General features: G+C 50.1%; 2 protein-coding genes across 2 annotated transcripts; both read left to right on the forward strand.

The window, feature by feature from the left end:
• Positions 1-683: 683 nt before the first annotated feature.
• CLSPN (claspin) lies at positions 684-13729 on the forward strand. Its single transcript, XM_088530965.1, has 25 exons — positions 684-710; positions 1436-1565; positions 2131-2585; positions 3107-3277; positions 3618-3692; positions 3949-4021; positions 4558-4666; positions 4842-5395; positions 5532-5723; positions 6525-6709; positions 6924-7126; positions 7468-7532; positions 8031-8236; positions 8458-8618; positions 8973-9199; positions 9442-9556; positions 9922-10000; positions 10243-10367; positions 10933-11097; positions 11190-11311; positions 11681-11808; positions 12229-12328; positions 12568-12650; positions 12867-13028; positions 13299-13729. Exons 1-25 carry the CDS (start codon positions 684-686, stop codon positions 13410-13412), a joined length of 4026 nt encoding a protein of 1341 aa, XP_088387091.1. The 3' UTR covers positions 13413-13729.
• Positions 13730-24554: 10825 nt separating this feature from the next.
• CUNH1orf216 (chromosome unknown C1orf216 homolog) lies at positions 24555-25259 on the forward strand. Its single transcript, XM_088530966.1, has one exon. It carries the CDS (start codon positions 24555-24557, stop codon positions 25257-25259), a length of 705 nt encoding a protein of 234 aa, XP_088387092.1.
• Positions 25260-25564: the final 305 nt, after the last annotated feature.

A 25564-nucleotide genomic window follows, 5' to 3' on the forward strand; every position in this document is an offset into this window, starting at 1 on the left:
GGGAAGCCATCCAGACCCTAAATAAAGAAGATACTGATAGTTTGTCTTTTTAAAAGCCTTTCTGTTTTAGCGAATGGCTTCCTTGCGCATCCCGCCTTCCTCTTGGTGACGCTGAGCTCTGTTGAGTCAACAATTCCCAGCTGACTCCCAAGGCCAGAAGTCAAAATACTCTATCAATAATAAATGCTGTGCCTATTTCATCTGCATTTTTTAACGCCTGCAGGGTTTATGTTTTCAAGCCTTCTCTACAAGCCAAAACAACACCAATAACAAAAGTCTTTGGAAGGAAAGGAACTCGGAGACTCTCGCTGTGCGGGGAGCGCTGTCCGAGGTGCGGGGCCGCGCGGGAGCTTCTCCCCCCGCCTCTCCCTTCCTTTCTCTCACGGGCGGGGAGGGCGCCCCCCAGCGGCGGGCTCCTCACGCGCCCAAAGCCCCGGAGGGAGCGCCCCGATTGGGCGAGACGGGGAGAGGGCGGGACTAGCCGCGCAAGCACCCAATAGGAAGCAGAGAGGGCGAGGTTGCCGGAGGAGCTCTAAGCGCCGATTGGCTGGCGCCAAAAGCGGGGCGGGACTTAGGCAGCGCGCGAAGTCCCGAAGCGGTTTCCTACCCGGCTGTGTGGCGGGCGCGTTCGTGAGGCGCCAGGGCGCGGGTGCCGGTACCGGTGTCGTTGCGCGGGCCGAACCATGGCGGCAGCGGCAGTTCCCGCCGAGGTCAGTCCCGCTGCTCTGCGCGCCGGCTATGGGCGGCCTGCCGGTTTTCCACGGGCTCGGGGCGGGTGCGGTGAGGAGGCCGGCGGGGCTGGGCAGCGAGGGGGAAGGCGGGGTTCTCCCGGTTACCGGGGCGCGCCGGCGGCCGCGCGCTTGGCCTGCTCGGCGCCCCGGGCGGACTACGCTTCCCAGCCCGCCCCGGGGCAGCGCGCGCAGGGCATGCCGGGAGGGAGGCGGCCGCGGGGCGCGCTGGGAAGGCCGGGGCGCCCGGTGGGCGCCGCCCGCGGGGCCCGGAGCGGGGACCGGGGACCGGAGCGGAGCGGGGCGCGGCGCCTCCCCGCGCGTGCGCGGCCGGGGCCCTCCCGCTCCGCCCGGCGCCGCCGCCTTCAGCCCCGGGCCCGCTCGTGTTCCCCGAGGCGCCTCCCGCTCTGCGCTCCGCGCTGCCCCCGGAGGGGAGGTCCCCAGTCCCCAGGTGCTGGCATTGCCGCCGCCGCGGCAGGCCTTGCGGCGCGCCGAGTCCCGGTGTGCGTGCAGGCCCCCGTTCCAGCGCAGGAAAGGTCCCTGTGGCGCCATCTGCCTCCGTGTAAACACAAGCGCTGTGCGGGCTGTCCTGGGTGTGCGCGTTCCCGGGGAAAGGGCTCCCCGAGGTCTTGGAACAGGGTTGCAATCCAGGAGTTACCACTGCACGAGCAACACCGTCATGAGGACGATCCTTCTTTGCTTTGCAGCTCCCCTTAGAGGGTTTGAAATCGGACTCGCAGACCTGTCCCGGTGGCGATTCCGACAGCGGCCAGGGCAGCTGCGAAACGAGCTCTCCTGGCCACCTCCACCGGGGGACAGCAGCCCTTGATGACCGAGGTCCGTGCCGTTTCCGTGACGGGTGCCTGGAGGTGACGGGCGCCAGTAGTTCATTCTGCAAATAACTCTTTGTAAAGTGGCATTTATGTAATCTTTGATCTTCTGAAAGTCACGTACTTTTGTTAACCTGCATGAATCCAGACTGAGCCCGTGTGGTTGCTCAGAATGTAGGCAGAGAGAGACCTGCAGGCATCAAACAAACCTTGAGGTTCAAAAAGATACATGGCATGTGAATATCTTTACTGCTTATTTTTCTTTCATGATTTTCTCAATCTACTTATTGTGTTTTTTTTTTAGTAATAGTAATTTACAAATAATAATTATTTGTGAATGGATTTTTTAGCTTTTATTTAAGTCTGAAAACCCATAACATCAATTTGGGTCAAATACATATTGCATGATGGAAAGAGAGTGGATTTTGAAAACTCAAATTCAAATTATTTTGCTATAGCTATTGAAATCTGTGAAATTTAACAGGTTTATATGTAGGTCTGTATTTAAGTGATTGCCTATAAATGGAGTTTACCTCTCTATAACGTTTATCTCTCTTTATATATATTATCAGATTCAGAGGAAGAGATTTTTGTAAGTAAAAAAGCAAAAAGTAAAAGATTGCTTCAAGACAGTGAAAGTGAAGGTGAAGAAGAGAGCAGCTCTTTTAAAAAGAATGACACTCTGGGTGCAGTCTTGGAAAATGGGGAAGAAAAGGAGAACACGGCTGCCCAGAGGAACAAAAAATCTCGTCGAGTTCGCCGAGGGCTGCTGGATAGTGATGACAGCGACGCTGAGGACCGCCTGTGTACTGAGAACTTTGAGAAAAGCAAGAAGTCTGGATTATCTGAGGATGAGCCAGGAGGGGAGAAACCCCTAAAATCTGTGAAAAAACACAGAAAAAAAACACATGATCTTGGAGAAGAGACAGCCAAAAAATCTGTAGGAAAATCAAGGAGGAGAAAGGAGAAGGAAAGAAGGGCTGAATCCATTAAAGAGCTGAAAAAAGGAAAGAAGCCTAGAGCAGAGGTATATATTTTTGAAAGAAAATCCCAAATGTTTCCCTAATTAATTTACATTTTCTATTTCTGCATTTGTTTACTGTGTTTCAGTGCTTCAGCATGTCTTTCGTGTGCATTACTATAGCAGATCTGGTGTCCACAGAGATCTATGGTTTTGCTGTATAAAGATGCTAGTTTTGCTTACAGAGAAAGTACAGATCCCAGCACTTGGGGAGTCGGGCAGGGCTGGTGATAATGGGTGTCCTGAGAAAGAAAAGGTTAAAGAGAGGAAAACTGATAGGGGTCTGTGTTACTCTGGTAATTCCGTGGTCTTAAAAATGATGTGTTATGCTTTAGATTTTTCCTCTCATTCGGCTCATCAGCGTTAGTTAACTGACATCAGGATTTCTTTTTATCCCGGTGCAGTTATAAGGCTGCATCACAAGCTGGAAGCAGATCTCTAGACTTTGCCTGCAGTCTTAATTAATTTTAAAGACTGAAGAGGAACTTCTGAACTGAACAATGCAAATTCTTTTTTCTTAGGACAAGCAGGTAGATGGTGGGGAGAGGTATCCTTTCAATGACAGCGGATGTCTTCTTGATGACAAGGACCTTTTCGATAATGGCTTAGAAGAAGGGGAAAATAATTCCCTCCCAGAAGATGAGGAGTCACTAGAAGCAATACGAGCAGCAGTGAAAGACAAAATTAAGAAGAAAAAGGTAACATTGGATAGTAATATAAGGTTATTGACAGGAAGTATTTTACCTGAGTAGATACCAATTGTTTGGTTGGTTTGTTTGTTTGCTGCACTTCTGTAACCAAGAGGAGAAAGTAGTTGTCTGCTGCTTGTTCTGGGGGAAGGACAGATGTTTTCTTGGAAAGATAACACTGCAGTAAAAATTGTGGAAATCTACCAGGAAAATTATGCACCATTTCTGTTTTAATGTTTATGATGAGCGGTGACGATACAGTGCAATGATTTGGGGCTGTTGACTTGTTTGCCCTTGGTAGTGCCTGTGTATCTCTTGAAATAAATAAATCTTCTCTCATGCCCTGTAGAACAAAGAACTGTTTTCTGAGAGCGAAGGCTGCAAATGTGTGTTTGATGATGAGAATGAAGAACCAAAAAAGAAGGTAAAGCATTCATTTTTTAAAAAATAAAAATTGCCACTGTTTGTTAAATTGACTCTCCTTGACTGTTTATTGTGTGCTGTCCTTTTAGAACTGCCCTATTTTTGGCTGGTTTGGTGTTATTTTTCTTTTTAACTGGCTGCGTTAGTCTGACTCCTCTTTGAAAAGGGGCGGGGGAAAATATGTAGAAAGTGTAGATGTAGACCCATGTTTTGCTCTGTGACTTCAGAGGCCCTTTTTTTTTTCCCGTTTTCTCAAGGAGCGGAAAGCAGCCAGGTTAAGTAAAGAAGCTATTAAACAGCTACACAGCGAGACCCAACGACTCATTCGAGGTAAAAATTAAATTCTTTTAAGTAGAGGGATGCTATTAAGATATCCAAGGGGGAAATTGAAAGAAAGCATCTGATAAGTGAAAACTTGCTTTCACATAGCATGAATTATTCAGGGTTAAAGGCTGCAAGACCATTTTTAATCAAGGACCTGTTTAAAAGTAACCTTGTAATTAAGGGAAAAATCCTGCTGCAAACATAGAATCTCATTTGTGCCTATAAATTTGCCTTTAACTAGTGATGTAAAGTTAGTTAATATTTAGTAAGTTGGATGTAATAAAGTCCTACCATTCTAATATTAACACACAGTTCTTTTCCTAATGAATTCGGGGCATGTTGCAAATTTGTTCTTCAAGACTGTAGCTGTTGGAACTCTCCCCAACACCAGTGTTTGCTCTATTCCAAATTAAAGTTTGCTACTTGTGCCTTTGCTGCAAAATACTTCTCAAGCTTCTTTGAACTTTGCAGTTACCAAATCAATGTATAGTATAATGTCTTTGATTACTTTTTTATTTTCTTTCACCTTCTTTCTCTGGTAGAGTCATCTTTGTCTCTCCCATATCATGTGCCTGAAACCAAAAGCATTCATGAATTCTTCAAGCGTAGACCTCGACCAATGTGCCAAGGAAATGCCATGTTATTGCTGAAGTAAGGACTTGAGCCTTTCTCTTTTTTTTCATATTGTTTTATTTTAATATTTATTTTCTTTTAGAAATTGTTTTCTTTCTATCTGCTTTTGTTTGTTTTGTTGTTTGTTTTGCCTCTTCTCCCCGTTGACAATAGCCATGCTAACAAATGATCTGTTTCCTTCTGCCTTTGTTAGGTCCACAAAGTATCAGGCCTCCCTAGATGAAGAAGCTGCAGGTACAAAGAACATGAGCTTGGACCACAAAGATGGGCAGGCAGGAGGTGATCAGCCAGCAGCTAGTGAAACCGAAACAGGCCTGGGCAGAGATGTTAATACCACCACGGACAAACTTCCTGCTGGTGAGGGGGAGAATGTGACACAAGATTGTGCTGAAAAGCTCAGGCAGGGAGATGATGGTACCCGCGCAGTTAGGACTGTAGTAGCTGCTAATAATTCAGAAGAGCAACATTCTCCTGTCCAAAGCACTGACTGTAGCGAACAAAAGGAGAATGAAGTTCTCCTGGCAGCTGGGGAAAGTGCCCTTGAGCAAAGAGACAAAGTAGCACCAGAAGCAGCCCGTGGAGAACATGATCAGCAAATGGCACCTAGATTGGTGGCAGAGCCTGAAAAAGTGAGGAAATCCAAGCTGGATAAACTTCGAGAACTGGGGATAGACCTGTCCATCAAGCCAAGGATCTGCACCGACAATGAATCCTTCATAAACCTTGATGAATCTGGTTCAAATGAAGGTATGGTGGTTGTCACTTCCTGTGATATATTCACATCCTACTCTTGTTACAACTTTAATGCACATGGTGTTGCTTTTTTTTACTCTTGTAAATGCTATTAAATTAATTTTGAGACTTTATTAATGTGTATTTAAAGAATTGGAAGCCTTGAAAGCACGTTTCTTGAAGCACTCTCTTCAAACATCGAAATCTAAAGTTGAACGGACCATAAACATGAACATTATTCGTAAGGAGACTACAGCTGAGGGAAAAGAGGAACTGAGAGCAGATGTGGTGCCAGCAGTATTAGTTACAGAATGCCGAGATGAAGCAGTCCACACCAAGCCAGGTAGGTTTGGGAAGAGAAGTGGTAACAGTTGAACTTTAAAATACTGTCTGTTTTGTTTTAGGGTTTTTTGTTTGTTTGTTTTCTTTCCCCTCCCTCGTCTGCCCCATGAAACACAGATGAAAGAATTTTTATCTCTAGATTTAGTATATGTTTGTTCCTAGAGGGTAGACCTCTTAAATAGTATTGGTCATTGAAGAGCAGGTTGCCCTACGGCAGATTTTTGCAACTGGGACAGACGGAAAAGAATTCAGAGAACCAATATTTTATAAAGACATTTACAAACAGGTTCTCTTCCACCAACCCTTTGAAAATAACTCTCATATTCTTTCTTAATAGAAGTTTATATGTGTGTATATATATATTTGCAAACACACCATGTGCAATGTGACTGTCACATTAAAAGAAACAGATGATTTGGCTGGTACTATAGGCATGGATTATTTTTAGCTGCTCTTAATTATCTCATGTGCTGTAGCACATCTGCCCATGGCAATTGGAAGCTGTTGTTCCCCAAAGACACAGTGGAAAGGCAGACCCTGCTCATTCAGAGGACTGTGCCAGTGGCATTTATGGATAATGAGGAGTCTTGATTGTGTTGCCTCTCTAAAGGGAACCCACTGAAGTTAGGTGCTCTAGTTTTTTCAAGCTGCCAAATCAATTCATAAAAAGATATTTAAAAATAAGCTGTTTTTTAATTCCCCTTTTTTTTGTGCTCATAGTTTTATTAAATTGGGTATTTAAATGCAATAAAGCTTTAAGGATTCATTGTAGTACATCTAATGCTTGTTCACATCTTTTTAGGTGAAAAGCTGCAAGCGTTGAAGGCTAAACTCCAAGAGGCCATGAAACTCCGCAGGACTGAGGAACGCCAAAAGCGGCAAGCCCTGTTTAAACTGGATAATGAAGACGTGTTGGAGGAAGAGGAGGAGGAGGAGGAAGAGATGACAGATGAGTCTGAGGAGGAGGAAGACGACGACAATCATGAGGTCAATTGGCAGCATTTTTGCATAAGATTTGTACACTATTGATGTTGGGGGAATTGTTGAATAGCTCTTAAGAGTATGAAGAATCGGTACAATTCGAATGGTTAGGATTTTGTTTCCATGTGTTAAAACTTTTCTTGTACCAGTATGCATGGAAGTAGACAGATCAAAGCAGTGAACACTATGTAACTGATTTTTTTTTTCTCTTTCCCTAAAGACTGCAGAATTTCTCCTTGGAGAGGCAGAGGAAGATAATGAAGATTTAGAAGACAAACACATTGAGGACGGCGATAAAGAAACTGATAAAGAATCAATTGATGGAGAAAAGATGGATAAAACTGTGCACTGTGATTCTGTTCCCAAGCTACCTTCAACAGAGTCTACACTGATGCTGTTCAAAGACAGCTCCTCCAAAATGGGGTAAACGAATCCACCCTTAGAAATGGTGGTTAAGCAATTTTAAATCTAATATACACTGTAGGTAACTTGGTTTTAGTGCGAGTATTAACATGCTTTACTATAAGCATATATATTTTTAAAATGTCTTATATGCATTTTTTCTATCCAGTTCCAATAGTTACATGTGCATTCATATGTATTTTGCTAGAAAATCCAATGACACTTGCTATTATCATCAGAATTTGCTATTTACTGTGTACAGTTTTGTGTGTTACTGTGTTTTTTTTGCTGTTAGGTTTGATTATGCGAGGGAACTTTGTCTTGTATATATTAAGAAATATGTTTTATTTAATAAATTGCAGATACTCTCTTCCTGATGAGAAACTTGAAATAGAAGAAGGTGCAGACAAAGGACCTACCAAGTTGGGTAAAGTAGATCTACTGTCATAGCTATTATTTATTTCGAAAGGGGCACATACAGAAGCTTCTGATTGGGACTGCAGAAGAGTATCTGAATGTTTTACTGGACCACAGGTGAAACTGGGTAACAAATATGATGCTTCTGCAAAAAGGCAGATATTTGGAGTTGCATTAGTATGAATTTCAGACTAGAAAACTCTGATATGGTGCTAGGGGTCTCAATAGAAATGTTGCCTTCAGTTTTGGCATTGCATTTTGGTTAAATGTAGACACCCTGCATGATAGATGAGCAGAATATAGCTTTGAAAGGAGTTAATTCCTTTTGCCTAGAAAGAAGACCAGGGGAAACAACGTTAGAAGATGTCATGAAGAAACAGTAAATACCTGTTTCTCATCCTGCTGCATATATTACAGGAAGAATTTAATTCATTTGTGGTTTGCTTAGAAACTGGGAAGTCTTTCTATTAACTTAAGCATTATATTAAAATATTTGTTTTCTTTTCAGAAGATGATGATTCATTTTCTCTGCCAACACCGGCAAAAGATAACAGCCATAACAGCAGCTTCGAGCTGATCGGCTCCATGATTCCGTCCTATCAGCCCTGCAACAAACAGATGTCACGTGGAGGGAACATTTTATCTGCAGCAGGAGGTTTCAGGTCACCCTCCCCAGGTTTTTTCAAAACAAGCTTCATCAGCTCTGCTTCCAAGGTAAGATTCTCAGTCCTACTAAAGCCTTATGCTAACACAAAGGATGATGAATAGGTGTATTTAATTTTGCCATGTATGTTCTGAAGTCTGTTTGTTGTATATATTTTTAAGTATACACACATGGACTATGCAATAGCTGAAATGTTTTATCTAGTTTTTGCTTTTGATTTCTAGGGTTGCAAAGCAAATAATTTCTGTGTTTTTTACATTCCCTTGTACAGAGCTCAGGAAAGATGTCTGAGCCCTCTCTTCCCATAGAAGATTCCCAGGACCTCTATAATGCCTCTCCTGAGCCCAAGAGTTTATTTCCAGGACCTGGAGGGTCACAATTTCAATTTTCTCTGGAAGATGACACTCAGAGCCAGCTGCTTGATGCAGATGGGTAAGTTACAGGTGTAAAGGATGGCATTTTCTGTCCTTTAACTGAAATAGGACATATAGATTAGCACTTGAGTTTTAAAGGAATTCTTCTAGGTTATGTAGAGCAGTCGTAGAGTAAAAAGCTTATGTTCTTTTGTGCTTTGGTAACACTTTCAAGATGTGTTAATTAAACGTATCGGTGGCAGTTATTCAAAAAGATAGAAGTGAATCTGAAATGAGATGTGAGTGTGGAACCCCATAATGTTGCTTGTACAATAATCATATCATGGGAAGTTTTCTGGAGAAAAGCTCTGCTAATGGTCAAAAAATATTCTTGTATGGGTTTTTCTAATCAAAGACTTTTTTTGTCCCCCAGGTTTTTGAATGTTGGACAACATAGGAATAAATATCAGTCGTCAAAACATCATCTGACTCTAGCCAGTATGGATGAGAATGCAATGGATGCCAACATGGATGAGTTATTGGATTTGTGTTCGGGTCAGTTTAGCAGTCAAACTGAACACGTGCCAGATGCAAACAGCAACAAAAAGCAGAACATGGAAGAACTACTCAATCTTTGTTCAGGAAAATTTGTATCTCAGAGTACGTCCTGAAATTTTCTTCCTAATCTTGCTGATCACCTGACCTTTAAGCTTTACACTAGCATATTCTTTTAGTTCTGGGCTCTAATGCATAATTTGGAACTTCTGAGAACTTTGAGAGCTTCTAACAATTTGCCACCTTCATAAGTGCATATTAACCTGTCATTTCTAAGATGCTTTCAGATGTTCTAGGAACTCTAAGATCTCTGTCTAAAAAGTTGCCCTCTTGTTCCTTTTTTGTAGCAGGTTCTCCAACATGGGCATCTTCAGTGTCTTCTAAGGCTGGAAAAGACAGTGACGTGGAAGATCCAATGACGGAAGCTCTAGCACTTTGCTCAGGCTCCTTCCCAACAGACAGGTTAGTCTCTGCTGGTGAAACTGCAAAGGCATAAGGGTGTTTGACAGAGAGATAGAGAGATTTAACAAAGGGGGAATGTTAAAGGAATCCAAGAGGAATCATGGAGAGAAGTAAATGCAGGAATTGATATTTGTCCCATGGTTCCTGCAAGGCAGAACTTGAGGACTTGAAACCTAGATTCTTAAAATCCCATGAGCATTAAAGCTATAGAAGTGCCAGGGCTGGGAGAGCACAGCTCTTCAGACTGTTTCTTAGAGAGCTACCAGAGACTGATGCGACAGCTGCGGCCTTGCTATGACTTCCTGCAAAACTCTTGGCATTGCTCAAATGAAAGCAGGTATTTCTTTCGTTATATTTTCCCATAGAGAAGAGGAAGAGGGACAAGAAGAAGAACTTGGTGAATTTCAGCTTGTGACGGATGACAATGCCTTTGATAGTGAAGAGGTAGGAGCTGATGGAGCACCGTGGTTGCTGCAGCATTCCCACTGTGTTAAATGTGCAGATCACTTAAAATGTCTGCTTAATGTTCCAACATACTGGACGAAATGTCTTTGCTTAGCAAGGGCTTTGCAAAGCCTGTGATGTTTCAGTCCCTGTTTATTGATGGAAGGACAAAGAAGGCTGATATTTCAAGGCAGTCTACTTGCAGAAATTCCTGTGTTTCTGAAAACGTTTGTTTTTAACAGGATGAAGGAAGTGAGGATGGTGATGCTGAAGATGCAGAAATTAGTGATGAGGATGCTGAAGAAGCAGAAATTAGTGATGAAGAAGAACAAATATTGAGACGTAGACAGGGCGTTAAGAAAAAACTGTAAGTCTTTTTTCTTGAAAAGAATATCAATAGCATGAGAATTTTAATCTGTAGTTCTTCTCCCTACCCCAGCCTTAGTGGCTTAAACACAGGTGCTGCTTATGTGGCCGGATTTTGGTTTTATGCTTCAGTGCTGTTGGGCTGCATGAGCTTAACCATGTTACTAGAGGGCTGTAGAGGAGCTAGTAACATTTAAAATGGAAAGCAAAAGGCTAGGATGAAAGCAGTGCAATGCCTTTGGGTTGGAAGGGAGGAGTGTTGCCCTCATTCCTTACATTTTAAGGTCTTCTTTTCTTGTAAGTGAAACATCTAGTTGGCAGCTGTCATCTTCACCTTGGTAGGCAACTGGCAAGAAATTTGGGGGATGGGAATAATCTAGATTATTGCTTGCTGGTAGGTTGTGCTTGTGAGTGTGCGAGAGCTTTAGTGTTAGTCCTTTCAAATACTGCAGGTGAATCCTTGTTTCTCTTCTGTGATACGTGCTCATATTTATCTCTTGCTTTCAGAAGATTTGTGTGGTGATTACAGGTCTGCCAAAGTAAACTCTTTTAATGTTCTTTTATAGAAAACTACAGGATTTCATGGAAGATGAGGCAGAGCTGTCAGGGAGTGATGTGGGAAGTGAGGATGAGTATGATGGTGAAGACCTGAACGAATATGAAGAAGACATTATTGATGAGGAACTCCCTACTGATGCGGAATTAGAAAATCAAGTCCAGAAATTACACATGTCAGTGGCAGTATTAATGTGCATTTATGTGTGTGAAGGGGCTCTTGGGTATAATTCGGACTAACCCCCATTTTTTTCCTGTGTTTTAATAGGAAGGCAATGCTTGATGATGACAAGCGTCAGCTACGTTTGTACCAAGAGATGTACCTCCTTGATGGGGACCTGCACAGCGATGGCCCTGGCAGAATGAGGAGATTCAGATGGAAGAACATAGGTGCCTTTCTGCTCTGTAGTCAGTAAACGGGGGTGAGACTTTGCTAAGGGCCATGGCACACAAGGTGGAAACCTGCAAAGTAGGGACTGAATGTTTCCTTTGGAAATAAGTGTTATTGCGTTTTTCCATAGCAAGAAGGGTACTTCTCTGTGCTTAAATCTGGGCAAATGGTTCTAATCTTGTTATATGGTGCTCCCCAATGCTTTCTGTAGGTGCCTTTCCACTGGTCTTTTGTCTCTTGTTTTGCCAGATGTTCTGGTTCCATATGTCATCCATCTAAATGAGAGAAAGCGTTCTGTGCGTAATCCCTTCTGAGATACATTTTCCAAAATAGTTCAGAAAAAATAATTATTTTCTCTTCTTGTCTAGATGATGCTTCACAGATGGACTTGTTTCAGAGAGATTCAGACAACGATGATGAAAATGAAGAGCTTGATGAGACAGAGGCAAAGTGGAGGAAGGAGCGATTTGAGCGAGAACAGTGGCTTCGTGAGCAGGTAGCGGTTCGTTTCCAGGAAGGCATCTTGCTTCACCCTTCCCAATACCATTAGCAGATGTGCTCTTGTTAGTGTGTCGAGTTAAAATCCAGGAAAAAATACTGTTCATAAATTTGTGTTGAAAACATGAACAAAGGCATGTTTAGTACTTTAAAGATCCCAGTACAAGAAACCCATTCTAACTTTGATAGTGACGTTATTGGATGAATGTGATGTTGTTGTTCATTGACTGATAGATAGAATGAGGATGATAAAGTATCTAATAAATTGCAATAAACTTTTTCAGTAGAAAATAAAAATGAATATTATATATATATAAATGAATGTTATGAAAGGGCTTGGTGTACTTGAGTTACTGAATGAAAAGGTCATTCTTAGTGTAAGCTTTTTCAGTTTAACAAAGTACCTTTTCTGCCACAGAAGGAAAAAAATGAAGAGGAGGAGGAGGAGGAAGTCGGTGAAGATAGCCAATTTATGAAACTAGCAAAAAAAGTAACTGCTAAGTCCCTACAGAAGAAAGGTAAGTTTATTTCCTAATGAAGTATCAACCAAGTGAGAGAGAGACTAATTCCAGTTTTTGCTACTTACTCTCCAGCATCTATCAGTAGTATAGTCTGATGTGGAGTGTTTTTATTTTAGCATTTATTGTTGTTTGTCAATTCTGAGATCTTTAGTTTGATATAGAATTTACTTTGATGGAAAGTTATATTCTTTCACATGAAGTTCACAAACTGACATTCTCCTCTCTATCTCTGCTAGCAAGCCCTGTCGTAGTAATGCAAGAAACAAAATTGTTGCCCACAAACCCGTTTGAAGCATTCAGACCTGCCAGTGATGTCCAGGTTGGTAATGGCTTTGAAGAATGCTATTTCCATACTGCATCTATAGAATGTGTCTAAGTCAGCTAATTCTGGATTCTGGCCAGCAGTGCTTTGTATGGTAGTGATAAAATACCCAGTAGAATGTTGCTAGGAGGTAGTCTTTTCTATAAAGTATCCTGCTAAAAGAGTTGTCATGGTTGGTGGTGTGGCCTAATGCAGCATTTCTTTGTTTTTCAGCTGAAAAATGGGTCTCTCTTGAACAGACCTAAAGCTGTACTTCAGAAACTAGCAGCAATGTCAGAACTTAATCCAAATGCCCCTCGAAATTCAAGGAATTTTGTCTTTCACACACTTTCTCCAGACAAGAGTGAAGAGGCAAAGGAGAAGTCAAAACTTCAGGTAAAGGTTTATGCGGGCATGTATGTCAGTTGTGTAACATTTTGCTATGTTCTAGACTGCTGGCTGATGATTATGCAGTTCTTACCAAATTATTTAAGTGTATTGATGTTAGACATTGCCAAGCAGTCAGCAGCATTGGCATCTTAAATATTTTCAGTTATGTTCAGTTGTGCAAGTATGTGTTCTCACATCAAATATGTACATTCATAACTCAGAATTTAAAGTGTTTGGAGATTTTTCTATTTACTAATGCATCCTTCTCCTTTATAGGTGAAGAAGAGAGGTTCTACTGCAGTAGCAACATCCCTGGCCAAGCGGCCCAGGACTGACAGTACAGCACAAATGAGTAAAAGTCGGAGCATATTCCAGTTCTTGGAGAGCTGAATAGTTTTGTTTAGGGCCAGAAGTTACATCTTGTCTCTTTGCCAGGTGCAGTTTGGTTTGCAGATCTCTACCAACAATCATCCAGGGGGGAGAGCTATTGCTACGCATTCTTCCCTCTGTTTCCACTTAGCAAGTTTCAGTAATCTCCAGGCAATGGTCTTGATTACTCCCTTTAGTCTTTCTCAGTGTTCCATGGCGAACAGGAGAGCACGAGACCCACGCTTGGATTGGAATGAAATGCTAACTTGATCTGAACCCAAGCATTAAGGAAACTTACACTACTATATACTGTCCTCACAACCTCAAATGCTGCAAAAATACCCAATCATTACTGGAAATACCATCCCTGTGATAGGGGTGATGCAGAGATGCTGCAGTCGGTTTAAAGCACAGATGGAGGAGGTAGTCCTGCAATTCTGAATAAGAAAGAAGTAGTGCTAAATACAGCAGGACCTACATGTATTCCCTTCAATGTCTTATTTTCTCTATCAGTAAGCATTTACTACCTTGGTGTCTTGAGACATTCTAGTGTACATTTTAAGTACATAGTTTAAGGAAAAAACCCCAAATCCCCAGTATTTTATGAGGCAGTGTGATAGGGTTCTTTCCAAGTTTGTATTGCTGTTTATCTAGCCACGTCTATGAACGTGTGTGGAGAGGGACGAATGTGAATAGCAGATGTAGGAGAGGAAAAGGAGATGTGCAGGGTTTTTTGTTGGGTTTTGGAGTTGTTTTGAACAACTGAAGACCCTTAAATTATCTGTCCCCTTGTTTTCTTTTAAGTTGTAGTTCTCCATGAGAAATGATCCATTTCTGCACAGCTAGTAATGAAAGGCCTTCCCTAGAATGAGGATATGAGATAATAAGGAACCATTATTCAGAACTCCTCTAGATTGTGTGGAAGAAACTTAGGATGTAATTAGAATATACAGCATCTCTGATCATACACTGAATATGTAAAAGTAGAGACTTTGTTATGGTAACACACTGGCTTGTTGTGTGGGACAAAACATCTCCTAAGACTTTATTTCAAATACTTGCTGTCGGAGAAGAATCTTGAAGTGTACATTTTGTAACATCATAAGCATACGCCTGGTGTGCTACATGTAAAATATTTTATTGTATATTATGTTTATAAAGAAATATGGTACTAACTGGAGTGCAATTTTACAATAAAATCTGTTTTTAATTTTGGGGACAGTTGGAATTAATTTACAAGATTTCACTCAAGTTGCGTACATGTGGTTTTTCAAAATGTTCATCTATCTGTATTTTCTGTGGCTTTTCTTCTTTTTGGTAGCAACAACGGAACCATTTGGTAGGAACAGCTGCAATAAAGCACAACACAAACTACTTCCCCATGCTTATTGGAGGGTAAATTCTCGAGTTCTCAAGTCTTCCACTTGGGTTACATTTGCATAAAATTATTGGGCCATTTCGTTGTACTGCTCCTGTAGTTCCGTTTTTGCTAGCTCCTAGCCAAAGCATCCTTTAGCAGTGACTTGAGGTCTGCTTGCTGCTCTTTCTTGCATCTGACCTGGTAGCCTAGATGTGGCATCTCTGTCCAAGCCTTGAGAACGTGGTTTTTCAGAGCGCTGGAAATCCCTATTTCCCTTTGCACGTGGCGTTCCCTTGGCCCCTGCCCCGGCTGTGCCCGCGGGCTGGCGCTGCACGAGCAGAGGTAACGTGCACGTAAAGCCTCGCTGGCTGCTCTAAATGTACAAGTGCCCGGGTTTATTCCCAGCTGTGGCCGTAGCTCTGCGCTTGCTGCGAGCTCTGTCCTGCTCTGAGCTGTGACCGCGCTACTGAGCAGGGAAATACTGGGACAGGGGCCTGAGATCTGAAATCCCGCAGGTAACAAGCTTGAGGGAAAGGGCTGAAAGGCCCTAACACCTTGAGAATTTCCACGTAAAACACTCTTAAGTTTCTGTTTTATTTGTATTGCTGTAGAGTGGAAGTAGATGAAATTTGTCAAAGGCATTTTGTGCTTTTCACTTTTGAACGTGTCTCTCCTTTAGAGGTGCAGTAGATTTTGCAAGACCCCAAGTCTCGCCCTAGGACAGCGTGGCTGGGAAAACGGGAACCCGCGAGCGGGGCAGGAGCGCCCAGGACGTGGCACTCGGCTGTAAGTATTTACAAAACACAGTGCTTGGACCGTCCAAACCTGTTCTTAATTCCTTCTAGTAATTCTAATAATTAGCATATCTGCATTTGGGGCTTTTGCAAAATTGTTTCCTTGTTTTGGGTTTTTTTTTTTTAGGGAAGTGAATGAAGGAGGAAAAGTCTCCTATCAGCAATCTTTTAAAGGGTGACTTAATTGAAAGTAAATTACTGAATATCCAGTTAATTCTGTATCTAAGCAAATGTTTGTACTGATTTGTAAATTATGCTAATTCAGCACAGGTTTACAAGAAAAAAATCAAAAGTTGCAACATTCAGCTTCTCAATTTTGCTGTGAACTCCTGCCACTAGAGAGCAGTATTAGAATGTCCTTCCCCTCGGAACAGGACAAGGATGTGTAATCAAAGCTTGAAATTTCCTCTGAATCACAGAGAGATGATTATACTTTTCTATGCTCTGCACAACTGCAAAGGACTAGATGCAGATTAGCCTCTTCTTTAATTGGACACATATTTTTTGCCTGCAAAGGTAGTGGGTTTAGAGGCTTTCAGAGGGAATAGCTGTGGAGGTCTGTCTGCCCTCGTGGTCCCCGTGGCCTGAGTGCAGGATGTGGTAGCCCGGTACAAGGATGGCATTTGTTCTGCCTTCCCCCAGAGGGGAGCTTCTACCCAGGAAAACATGGTTTGCTTGTTCCAGAGCAAATTGCCCTAAGCAGAAAAATAGTATCAGGCCTGAAGAGCTTGGAATTTGAAATAAAGAGAATGAGAAGATTTCTGGGTATTATTGCTCCACTTACCCACTCACCCCCACTTAAAAACAACAAAAAAGAAACAAAACAAGAAGCCTTCCTGGAGCTCAGAGCCTGCACAAGGCTGCTGTCGAGCCCCTCGGTTACGCGTTCCATGCAGCACTTCGGCTCTCCTACAGAACCTGAAATCCTGTTTTCAGGAGGGGTTGTGCCATCCTCTGAGATGCTGCTGCTCCTTGTGCCGGCCGCCGCGGTGCCAGCAGGGACAACCGGGTTGTAGTTTTGGCCCTGGTCCTTCTCCGTGCTCCGCTCCGTGCTCCGTTCCGCACCGCCCCGTCTAGCACATTAACTCCGCTTTGGCTTCTCATTCTCAGGTATTGATTCAGGTCGCCCCTCCTGGCACTGAGATGAAGCAGTTGTGCTAAAAGGGGGAAAAATCTCCCTCCCGTCTGCGGCAGCGAGTGCTGGGAGCTGCCGCGGGCCGGGCGAGCACGGAGAGGTCGGCTGGTGGTTTCGGAGGGGCGAAGGGCTGGGGGCGATGGTGCCACCCTGCGTGCTGCTTCCCCCTGGCAAGGAGAGCCCCGAGCCCCTCTTTGGGATGTTCCCTCTATCCCTGCGTGAGGCTTAAAGCCAGCGTTTTAATGCCAGTTCTCACAGTCTACAGGTCACGCGTCCCCACGCCTCAGGGTCCCCTTCAGAAGGGACAGGGCCTGGTGATTCCTGCACCACGGGAGCCGGGATGCAGGGCGTGCTGTTAAGCACAGGCTATTCCCTTGCCGGCGGAATCAGCTCTTAGGAGCATAAATTGTAGGAGCGAAATCTAAAAAGAGCTCAAAAGCAAAGAGAAGGGATGGTCTTTGGTCGATGTTAAAGGTTAACATTGCAGACACGTTTATAATCATAGCTTTCTCAACCACACAGCTCCTCAGGGGTTCAAGGCAGCCACTGAATTATATTTTCTTTTCCGTTTTTTTTTTTTTTTTTTTTTTTTCCTATTTTGCCAAGAGACTGAAAGGGGGAGAGAAAAAAAACTATTTGTTTGTCTTGTCTAATTTAATTTATGTTATTTATCAAACAGACAGGTTATTTGGGAAACCAGATGGACCCAGGCTAAAATCATCTGTATTTCCAACATGTGAAAAATTATGTCAGAGTGGACACATGAAAAGGAGGGTGCTGTATGTTTTGTGTGTGTTTATCACATGCGCTTCTGAACCTCATCTGTCCTGGATCTTTAATCAGTTGTCCCAGCCCCAAGATGAGGGTTAAAGGACAAGAAGACCCTCAGGGCATCCAGGCAAGTGCGATTGGGGACAGTATCTTCTAAAACAGCCATGTCACAATTATTTAGCCTCTCTGGCTTTCAGCCCTCCCATTAGCTGGTGCATCCTTTCTCTGGGAGTGATGAATGGGGCATATTTTTGGACCCATGAAATATGTCTTTAGCATGGGTTTGTTTCTGGGACTGAGCTGGTGACATTATCAGCATCTGTCTCTCTTCCTTCAGGTTCTTTATTATCAGAAAAGAAAACATGAAAAATATAAAGCTGAAGGAATAGGGGGTGGGGGAAAATGGCTACAGTTAAATTGAGCAAAATAATGCTCTCTGAAACTTGCAGGAGGGCTGGGCTTATTAGATGACTTGTGAAGCAAAAGTTTCATTATTAACTATTAGTCATTAATATTAATTATAATATTACATGTGTTCTTTGTGGACAGATGTTCAGACCTTGGGGTTTATTATTTTCTCCTGTATCATCCAGAAGCCCGATTTACTACAAACTCCAGCTATGCTTCTCCAAACTGCAGCAATCCAAACCCGCTCTAATTAAAGAAAATAATATGAAAGATTGCAGTGCAAAGAGGAGGGGTGAAAGGCAAATCCTATGGCTTTGCAAGGGCTTCATTTTGTTTTTAGCTAGTATATGTTTTTCTCTGCTCCTTAAGGCTGTGTTTATGCAACGCGCTCTGTGCTGCTTCCCTTGCAGGGTGCCGTCGCGTCTCCCCGTTTCATGGTGCTGGAGGAGCCGCGGCAGGACGGCCGCCTGCCCTGGGGGACGTCGCACGTGGCCCCACTTGTGTCCTCGTGCACTGGCGGTCCCAGCTTCCCGAGGAGAGCGGGAGAGCCCGGAGACAGCAGGTAAACACCCCAGGCTCTGGACGGGAGCTGGTCCCTGGGTCCCAGCTCACCCGCTGTGCTCCCCGCGCCTCTGTTTTGCCTCGCCGCGCCGCCCCGCACCGCGCTCGCCCGCAAGGTCCTGGCCGCAGGGCAGCGGGGTTGGCATGTGCCGGTCCCTTCCCGCAGCGCCTGCTTTCCCCTGGCCCCGGTTAGGGCAGACCCATTTCTGCCACGGGAGCATCACCGATCGCCGCGGCGCTAGCGCCACGTTCCCGTTTGCTCAGGATATTGATGGGTGCTATTTCCACATTCCTGTTTTACATTAAGCCTGAAAGGGAGCTTTGAGAAACCAGGAAAGGCGGCCTTGGCTTTGCCCTTTCCCGGGATGCCATTCCCAGGCCGCATTGTGCCAGGGGAGCCCCACAAGTTGTTCCGGAGGCTCCCGCGGAGGCTCCCGGCTGGCCGCTGCCCAGGGAGGCTCCGCGAGGGCTCCCGGTGGCGCCCGCTGCCCTCGGTGCCGCTGGGCCGCCCGGCCCCTCCGCGAGCACCATGAATAAATCATGGCTGCATTAAGGAGAAGCAGCTGCTTTTTCCCGTCTTTGGGGAGCTGGCACATGCTCGAACGCCGGGGCCCCCACGGAGACGCTCTGGAGCGTAGCAATTGATACACAGAGAGCCCCAAATCCTATTGAGCGCCGCTTTGCTGCACGAGCAGCCTCTGAACAGCTCATTCACTGCTCTTTTTGTGGCCGGGGTTAAGTGGTTAAGTGTGTGGGGACGCCATGAAAGGCCCCTACTCCATGAAAAGCAATATTTACATTGTAATCACCAAAGAACTGTTTAGGCAGTCAATAGCGGCTATAGAAGCGGCGCGGCCGGCGGAGCCGCGCGCCCGGCGCCCGGATTAGTCCCACCAAGCCAGCTGCCGCGGGGGGGCCGGCCGCCGGCCGCGCTCTTTGTGTCCCGCCGGGGCGGCAAATCCCGCGGAGCCGGGCGGCCGGAGCGCCTTGTGCGGAGCCACCCAGAGCCCTTTCCCAGGAATCCATTGCCCCCTGGTCCTGCTGCTATCCCGCCATAGTGAGCCTGCCGGGGAGCGTTCATCGGGATTAAAGGGAATAAAGCAGGAATTCCCTCCATGTCCCGAGGAGGAGATCGGGGATGGCCCTGCAGTGGAGGCTCCCTCGCTGCCGGGAGCAGTGGGAAGGGGCCGATCCCATGTCCCTGGGCTGGCCCATCTCAGGTTCCCCGCAGGATCCCTGGAGCCAGGGTCCCTTGGGCCTCGCTGCTCCTCCGCTCCCGCCAGGATGCTCGTGCAAGGCCCGGCCGGCCCGGGACGCTGGCAAGGGCCGGGCGCTGCTCCTTTCCATGGCAGTTTGCCGGGAACGAGCAGCAACCGCAGCCCACGGGGCTGCCGTGCTCGGGACGCGCTGCCCGGCTGCACTCCCGCGCCGCCGCCTCCCGGAAAACGGGCATCCACCTGCTTTGACACCCAGCGGTTACACCGGCTCCCTGCGGTGCCTGCCTCGCGCTCGAGGGCAGACAGATTCCCGGAGTGCTGCGCGGTGCCCTCCGGTCTATGGGAACGGCAGCTCCGGGGCCGGGAGCAGCAGGGCCTTCCCCGCCGGGCGCTGCTGCTCCCTCCCGCTGGGCTCCGGCCGGGCCTTTCCCGAGGCTCCGCGGCGCTCCGGGCCCGCGCACATTGTTCACATTAGTGCTAAATGAAAGGATATTGCTGGTTCCTGCGCAGGGATCGGCAGCGCTGGAGCACAGGGGATTGCAGCCGTGCGCAGAGCCTTTGCTGCGCGGTTCCCGCTGGGGGAGCCGAGGCTCTGCCGGGCTCTTGCTGGGATCTGCTTTCCCGGGACCCAAACAATTTAGTGGAAACGTGCCCGCCAGGAAGCGGGAGTTTGTCTAGGAATGCCGCTGTGGTTGCTAAAAGGCCATGTTTCCCGCTCGCCGCCGCTCCCGGGGCTCTGCGCCAGCATTCCCGCTGCTCTGGCACGGACGTGGCACCAGGGCTGCCCTCAGCCCACGGATCCTGGGTCTTCCAGGACCCTCCCGGCCTTTCTCCAGGCCGCACAATCCTCTCCCACCCGGCTGCCATGTGCCTCGCTGTTCCATTTTGCCCTGGAAATTCTGATGTTCTCAGTCCGTTTTGCTCTGCTTGAATTTCACTAGATGTTTTGACTTGTTATAGGTGAAGGGGAAACTGTGAAAGGAAACCCCAAACAGCGACTGCTTGTTAGTTTGGGCCTGCTCAGAGCTCTCTGCGGAGCAGCTCCCAGCTCGGAAAGTCCTGGCTGCAGCCGGACCGTTTGGCCCCGGCTGCCGCCGCGTGCGAGCCGTCCCGCTCGGAGCCACTGCAGCGACCAAGGCAGCGCAGCGCGGGCTCCTCCGGCTCCTTGCAATTTCCCAAACAATTTCCTAATCAGCCCTTGCTGTGTGGATTTTATTAGTGATTCAGAGGCCAAGAGGAAATGGAGATTTTTGGGTCCTGGTCTAATGGAAGGGGTGGAGCCGGGAGCAATATTCCCCTTTTGTAGCTAAGCAGCAGATAAAACGCAGAGGAAGCGTCTAAAGGACACCAGCTTTGCGCTCTTGGCACCGAGCGTCTCCTTGAGCCGCGATAAATCCCTTTTTTGTGAGTTATGAAAGCAGAGAGCGGCTGGGAGCGAGATGAAGGCGGCTCGGCTCCCCGGATCAGTCATCCGGGAAGGGGGGTCCCCGCCGGCGCCGGGAGCTGCTTCCCGGCCGTCCTGCGCACAGGACGGGGACGGACGCAGGGCCCCGTCCTCCTGCGCCGCCGCCGCAGCCCTGCGCCCCGCGGGGAATTCCTGGCGTCCTGCGATCCAACCCGGCCGCGGATTCCCAGCATTTCTCAGCAAACGGAGCCGCGCGCCGGCTCCCGCTGCAAGGCGTCGCTCGCTGCCCGTATCCCGGCTCCGTGGCCGGGCTGCTCCCGGGCGCCGCGCTCCGCTCGGCGCTGCCGCTCCGGCCGGTCAGGCACGGGGCAGCGGAGCTGCAGGGCACCGCTGTTTACTTTAATTTCTCGGAGAGCTTTTTGGGAGATTTCCCCCTTGGTTATTAAACTCAGATGAGCCGCTGGGGAGGTTGGGTCGCATGTGGTTCAGGGCTCTTTTTTTCTCCTGTAATTTTTTTTTTGGCAATATTGCGCTTTTAACTCTTTCGGGGCAGTTTCCCAGGACCCGTCTCCATCTCCACCTCCGTGAGGGGCAGGTGCAGGAGCCACGGGGGCGATTCCCGGGGTGGCCCCTAAACCGATCCCGCGGGTGGCTCTGACCTCCCGACGGCTCCGGCCCCGTCCCGCGGTGCTGGCCCCACGTCAGCGGGAACGGGGCCCGCGCTCTTCTGAGACTGATTTTGTTCAAAGCGCGGGGCGCGTCGCATCCGCTGGCGGGGACGCAGCAGATGAGGAGCAGGTGCTGGCGGCCGCGCGCCCTCCCTTGCAAACAGCCCAGAGGAGCAGGTGACGGAGCCGTGCCCGGAGCTGTGTCCGGAGCCATGTCCGGAGCCGTGTCCGGAGCCGTGCCCGGAGCCGGCGGGGACCCGCGAGCCCCTCTGGGCCAGCCGGGCCGGAGCGTCCCTCTCCCGTGCCGGGATCCGCTGCAAGCCCGGCCTCGGAGCAGAGCCCGGCGCTTCCCAAAGTGCTGCCCGTGGGAGCAGCAGGCCCCGGCCCGAGGACACTTGTGCCCCTCTCCGAGGAGCTCGTGGCTCTGCAGGGAGTTCTGGCTCCTCGGGGAGACCAAACCCAGGCAGCACGAGCGAGCTCCAGGCTCCCCAGCACAGCAAACCCGAGCCCATTTTTTCCCCAAGCCGTTTTCCCTCGCTGCCCGCTCACAGAGGCGAATGGGTTGGATCCTCACACCCGTGACGAGCACCCTTCCTGCATTATCCTTTCTGCATTATCCTCTCTGCATTATCCTTTCTGCATTATCCTCTCTGCTTTATCCTTTCTGCTTTCTTTAGTACCCTGCCCAGGGCTGTGGCCATGCTGTGCCACGGTCCCTGCGGGGCGGGCGAGCTGGGCTGCAGCCCGATGGGCACGTGGAAGTTTCAAAGAACCCCTTTCCAGCTCGTTGCAGCCCTTACAGCGCGTTTCCAAAGCCGAGCCGCTCCACGGAGGAGCTGGGAATGGGGCAATGGAGCGAGGAGCTGCCGCGGGTGCCCGCGCCGTCCGGCGCCGCCGTCCTGCGCCCACAGAGCCGCTTTGTGCTGCTCGCGGTGCCCGTGTGACCCGCTGCCGGCGCCGCGCGCCCGGGAGCCTCGGATGCTGCTGCGCCCTGGGCTCCGTGCGGGAATAAAGGTCCCTTTGAGAGCAGGAGGTGGCTGCGCCCGTGGGAGCGCGTGGGGGAACACGAGAGTCCTGTGGGACCATCCTGGCTGGGGGTGGGCAGGGTCCCCATGGGGCTGGGCAGAGTCCCCTGAGGCTGCGCAGGGTCCCCCAGGCCTGGCAGGTCCCCATGGGGCTGCACAGGGTCCCCATGGGGCTGGCAAGTCCCCGTGGGGCTGTGCAGGGTCCCCATGGGGCTGGCAGGTCCCCATGGGGCTGTGCAGGGTCCCCTGAGGCTGTGCAGGGTCCCCCAGGCCTGGCAGGTCCCCATGGGGCTGGCAGGTCCCCCCAGGCCTGGCAGGTCCTTGGGGGCTGCACAAGGTCCCCATGGGGCTGCACAAGGTCCCCCGGGGCTGGCAGGTCCTTGGGGGCTGCACAAGGTCCCCATGGGCTGCAGGTCCCCCCGGGGCAGCGCAGCGGCCCCAGCTCCTCCACCGCAGCTGCTTCCCCATCCCGTAACTCGGCTGCTGCCCCCTCCTCCGTCCCGGGCGCCCGCGGGGGAACGTTCCCTCCCCGAGTGTCCCCGCTCCTGAGCCCCGGGATGCCGGGGCCTGCGGAATCCGCAGCGCCCGTCCTCCCTGCCGGCCCTGCGGGGCATCGTGGCGCCGGCGGCCGGGCTGCGGCTCTGCCGGGGGGTCGCGGGCGCTCGCAGGGCTGCGGCGGGCGCCTGGGCCGCGGCCGCGCGCGGTAGGAAGTGAGCGGCAGTGACGCTTTCCTGCTCGCTGGCAGGGAGCATTTCCGTCGTCGCCGCTGCGCTGCGGCGCGGCAGGAGCGGCAGCCCCGGCGCGGCCCCGCGCGCGGCCCCACGGTGAGTGTCGCGGCCCGGCGCCCGCGGGGCCGCACGCGGGGAGCGGGGCCGGGACGCGGCCGCGGGAGCCGCTCCGGGCTGCTCCGATGGAGGCTGCTGCTCCGATGGAGGCTGCTGCTCTGCCTGCCGCAGCCCGGCAGGGATGAGACACGGCGCCCTGGCCACGGCCCCTGCCCCTGGCGTGCGTGTGTGTGTGAGTCTGTGCGTGTGTGCGTGTGTGGGCACATGTGTGTGCTCGCATGTGCATGTACATGTGTGTGCTCGCGTCTGCTCATGTGTGCATGTAAATGTGTGTGCTCATGTATGTGTGCGTGTGTGTGCTCGTGTGTGTGTGCATGTACATGTGTGTGCTCACATGTGCTCGCATGTACGTGTGCTCGCATGTGCATGTGTGCATGTGCTCACACGTGTGTGCGTGTGTGTGCATGTACATGTGTGTGCTCGCATGTGCTCGCATGTACGTGTGCTCGTGTGTGTGTGTGCATGTGTGTGTGCATGCTCGCATGTCCTTGTGTGTGCATGTGCATGCGTGTGCATGTATGTACGAGTGCACGTGCCTGTGTGCGTGTGCTTAGTGCATGTCCTTGTGTGTGCACGTGCTTGTATGTGCTTGCATGTGCGCGTGCACGTGTGTGCTGCCATGAGCATGCCCACGTGCTGCGCACGGCCGGGGTCGCTCCCGCTGGCACGCACAGCACCAGGAATTGCAGCTCTCGCCGTGCCCAGCCTCGCGGTCCCTTCCCTCCCGGCCTGGCGGTCCCTTCGTCCCGCTACGGAGCCGAGCGCGACCCTGGTGCCAGCGCGGGCACGGGTCCTGATCCGTCCCGGTCCCAGGGCCAGATCCGCCAGGCCGTGTCTGGCCCCGCTGCCCGGCCCGTGTTTGCCCAGCAGTGCCCATGACCCGCCGCGAACGTTGCTGTTGTTGGGGAAGCGGCTCCTCGCGCGCCCCGCGGGGCCCTCCTCGCCATCACCCGCTCTCCCTTGCAGCCCGCAGGATGTTCGCGCTCTGCCAGCCCGACGCCCACGGCCCCTTCGGCGAGGGCCGCGCGCTGGGCACGGCCGGCGAGGGCGCGCGGCGGCCCGACGCCAACTCCAACTTCGAGGCCGGGGGCTACGACCGCAACGAGAACTGGAGCGCGCCCGGCCGCGGCGGCGGCGGCACCGATACCGCGGTGTCGCCAGCGCTGGGCCGCCTGGTGCCGAGCGGCCCTGGGGCCGAGCGCCTCCCCGCCGCCGCGCGCAGCCCCCCTGAGGGCGCCGAGGCCGCCGGCGCCGAGGAGGCCGCCAAGGCGCCGGGCTCCCCCGCCGAGGACAACGGCTACGGCAGCAGCTCCCTCAGCATCGACAGCCCCGACAGCGGCTGCGGCGGCGCCTGGGAGCCTCCTGCTGCCGCCCGCGGCCAGCGGAGCCCGGCGGAGCCGGCGCTGCCAGAGCCGGCGCCTGCCGCGGACACCCTCTTCCCGGCGCTGGCGGAGGCCTTCCAGCACCTCCAGGACAAGGAGAGGCTCAAGGAGCGCGAGAAGGAGAAGCACCACGTGCAGCTGGTGATGTACCGGCGCCTGGCGCTGCTGCGCTGGATCCACGGCCTGCAGCAGAAGGTGGGCGAGCAGCAGAGGCGGCTGCAGGAGAGCTTCGACACCGTCCTGGACAACCGCAAGGAGCTCATCCGCTGCATGCAGCAGGGCCGCGCCGCGCTCTGAGCCCGGCGCGCCGCCCGCGCGCGTTCCCTGCGCCCGCCTCGCCCGGAGCGGCTCCCGCCGCTCACCCTCCGCGCGGGCTGGCGCCGGGCTTTGCTCCGGGGGTGTTGAAGGACACGAGCTGCGGCACCCGGTGCTCTGCCCGTCCCAGGGCCGGGGAAGCGCCGCAGCGGTGCCGCTGCAGCCGCCCCGGCAGCTCCCGCCGCTTCCAGTGTCACAGGACCCTTGGAACAACGTCCCGGCTCAGCTGCTCCGACACTTCCTTTTCCACCCGCCTTTTTGGCTCCTGCGCCACGATCCAGGTTGAG

The sequence above is a fragment of the Tinamus guttatus genome, unplaced genomic scaffold (assembly GCF_059628265.1).
Source record: "Tinamus guttatus ecotype Peru unplaced genomic scaffold, ASM5962826v1 Tinamus_guttatus_pri_ptg000397l, whole genome shotgun sequence".
In the NCBI taxonomy this organism is placed as follows: domain Eukaryota; kingdom Metazoa; phylum Chordata; class Aves; order Tinamiformes; family Tinamidae; genus Tinamus; species Tinamus guttatus.

Excerpts from the sequence above, each read along its gene's own strand:
- CUNH1orf216 (XM_088530966.1), top strand. The coding sequence starts at position 24,555 with ATGTTCGCGCTCTGCCAGCCCGACGCCCACGGCCCCTTCGGCGAGGGC.
- CLSPN (XM_088530965.1), top strand. The coding sequence starts at position 684 with ATGGCGGCAGCGGCAGTTCCCGCCGAG. Across the intron at positions 4,022-4,557 it reads GACCCAACGACTCATTCGAG|AGTCATCTTTGTCTCTCCCA; the intron begins GTAAAAATTAAA and ends TTTCTCTGGTAG. Across the intron at positions 13,029-13,298 it reads AGGAGAAGTCAAAACTTCAG|GTGAAGAAGAGAGGTTCTAC; the intron begins GTAAAGGTTTAT and ends TCTCCTTTATAG.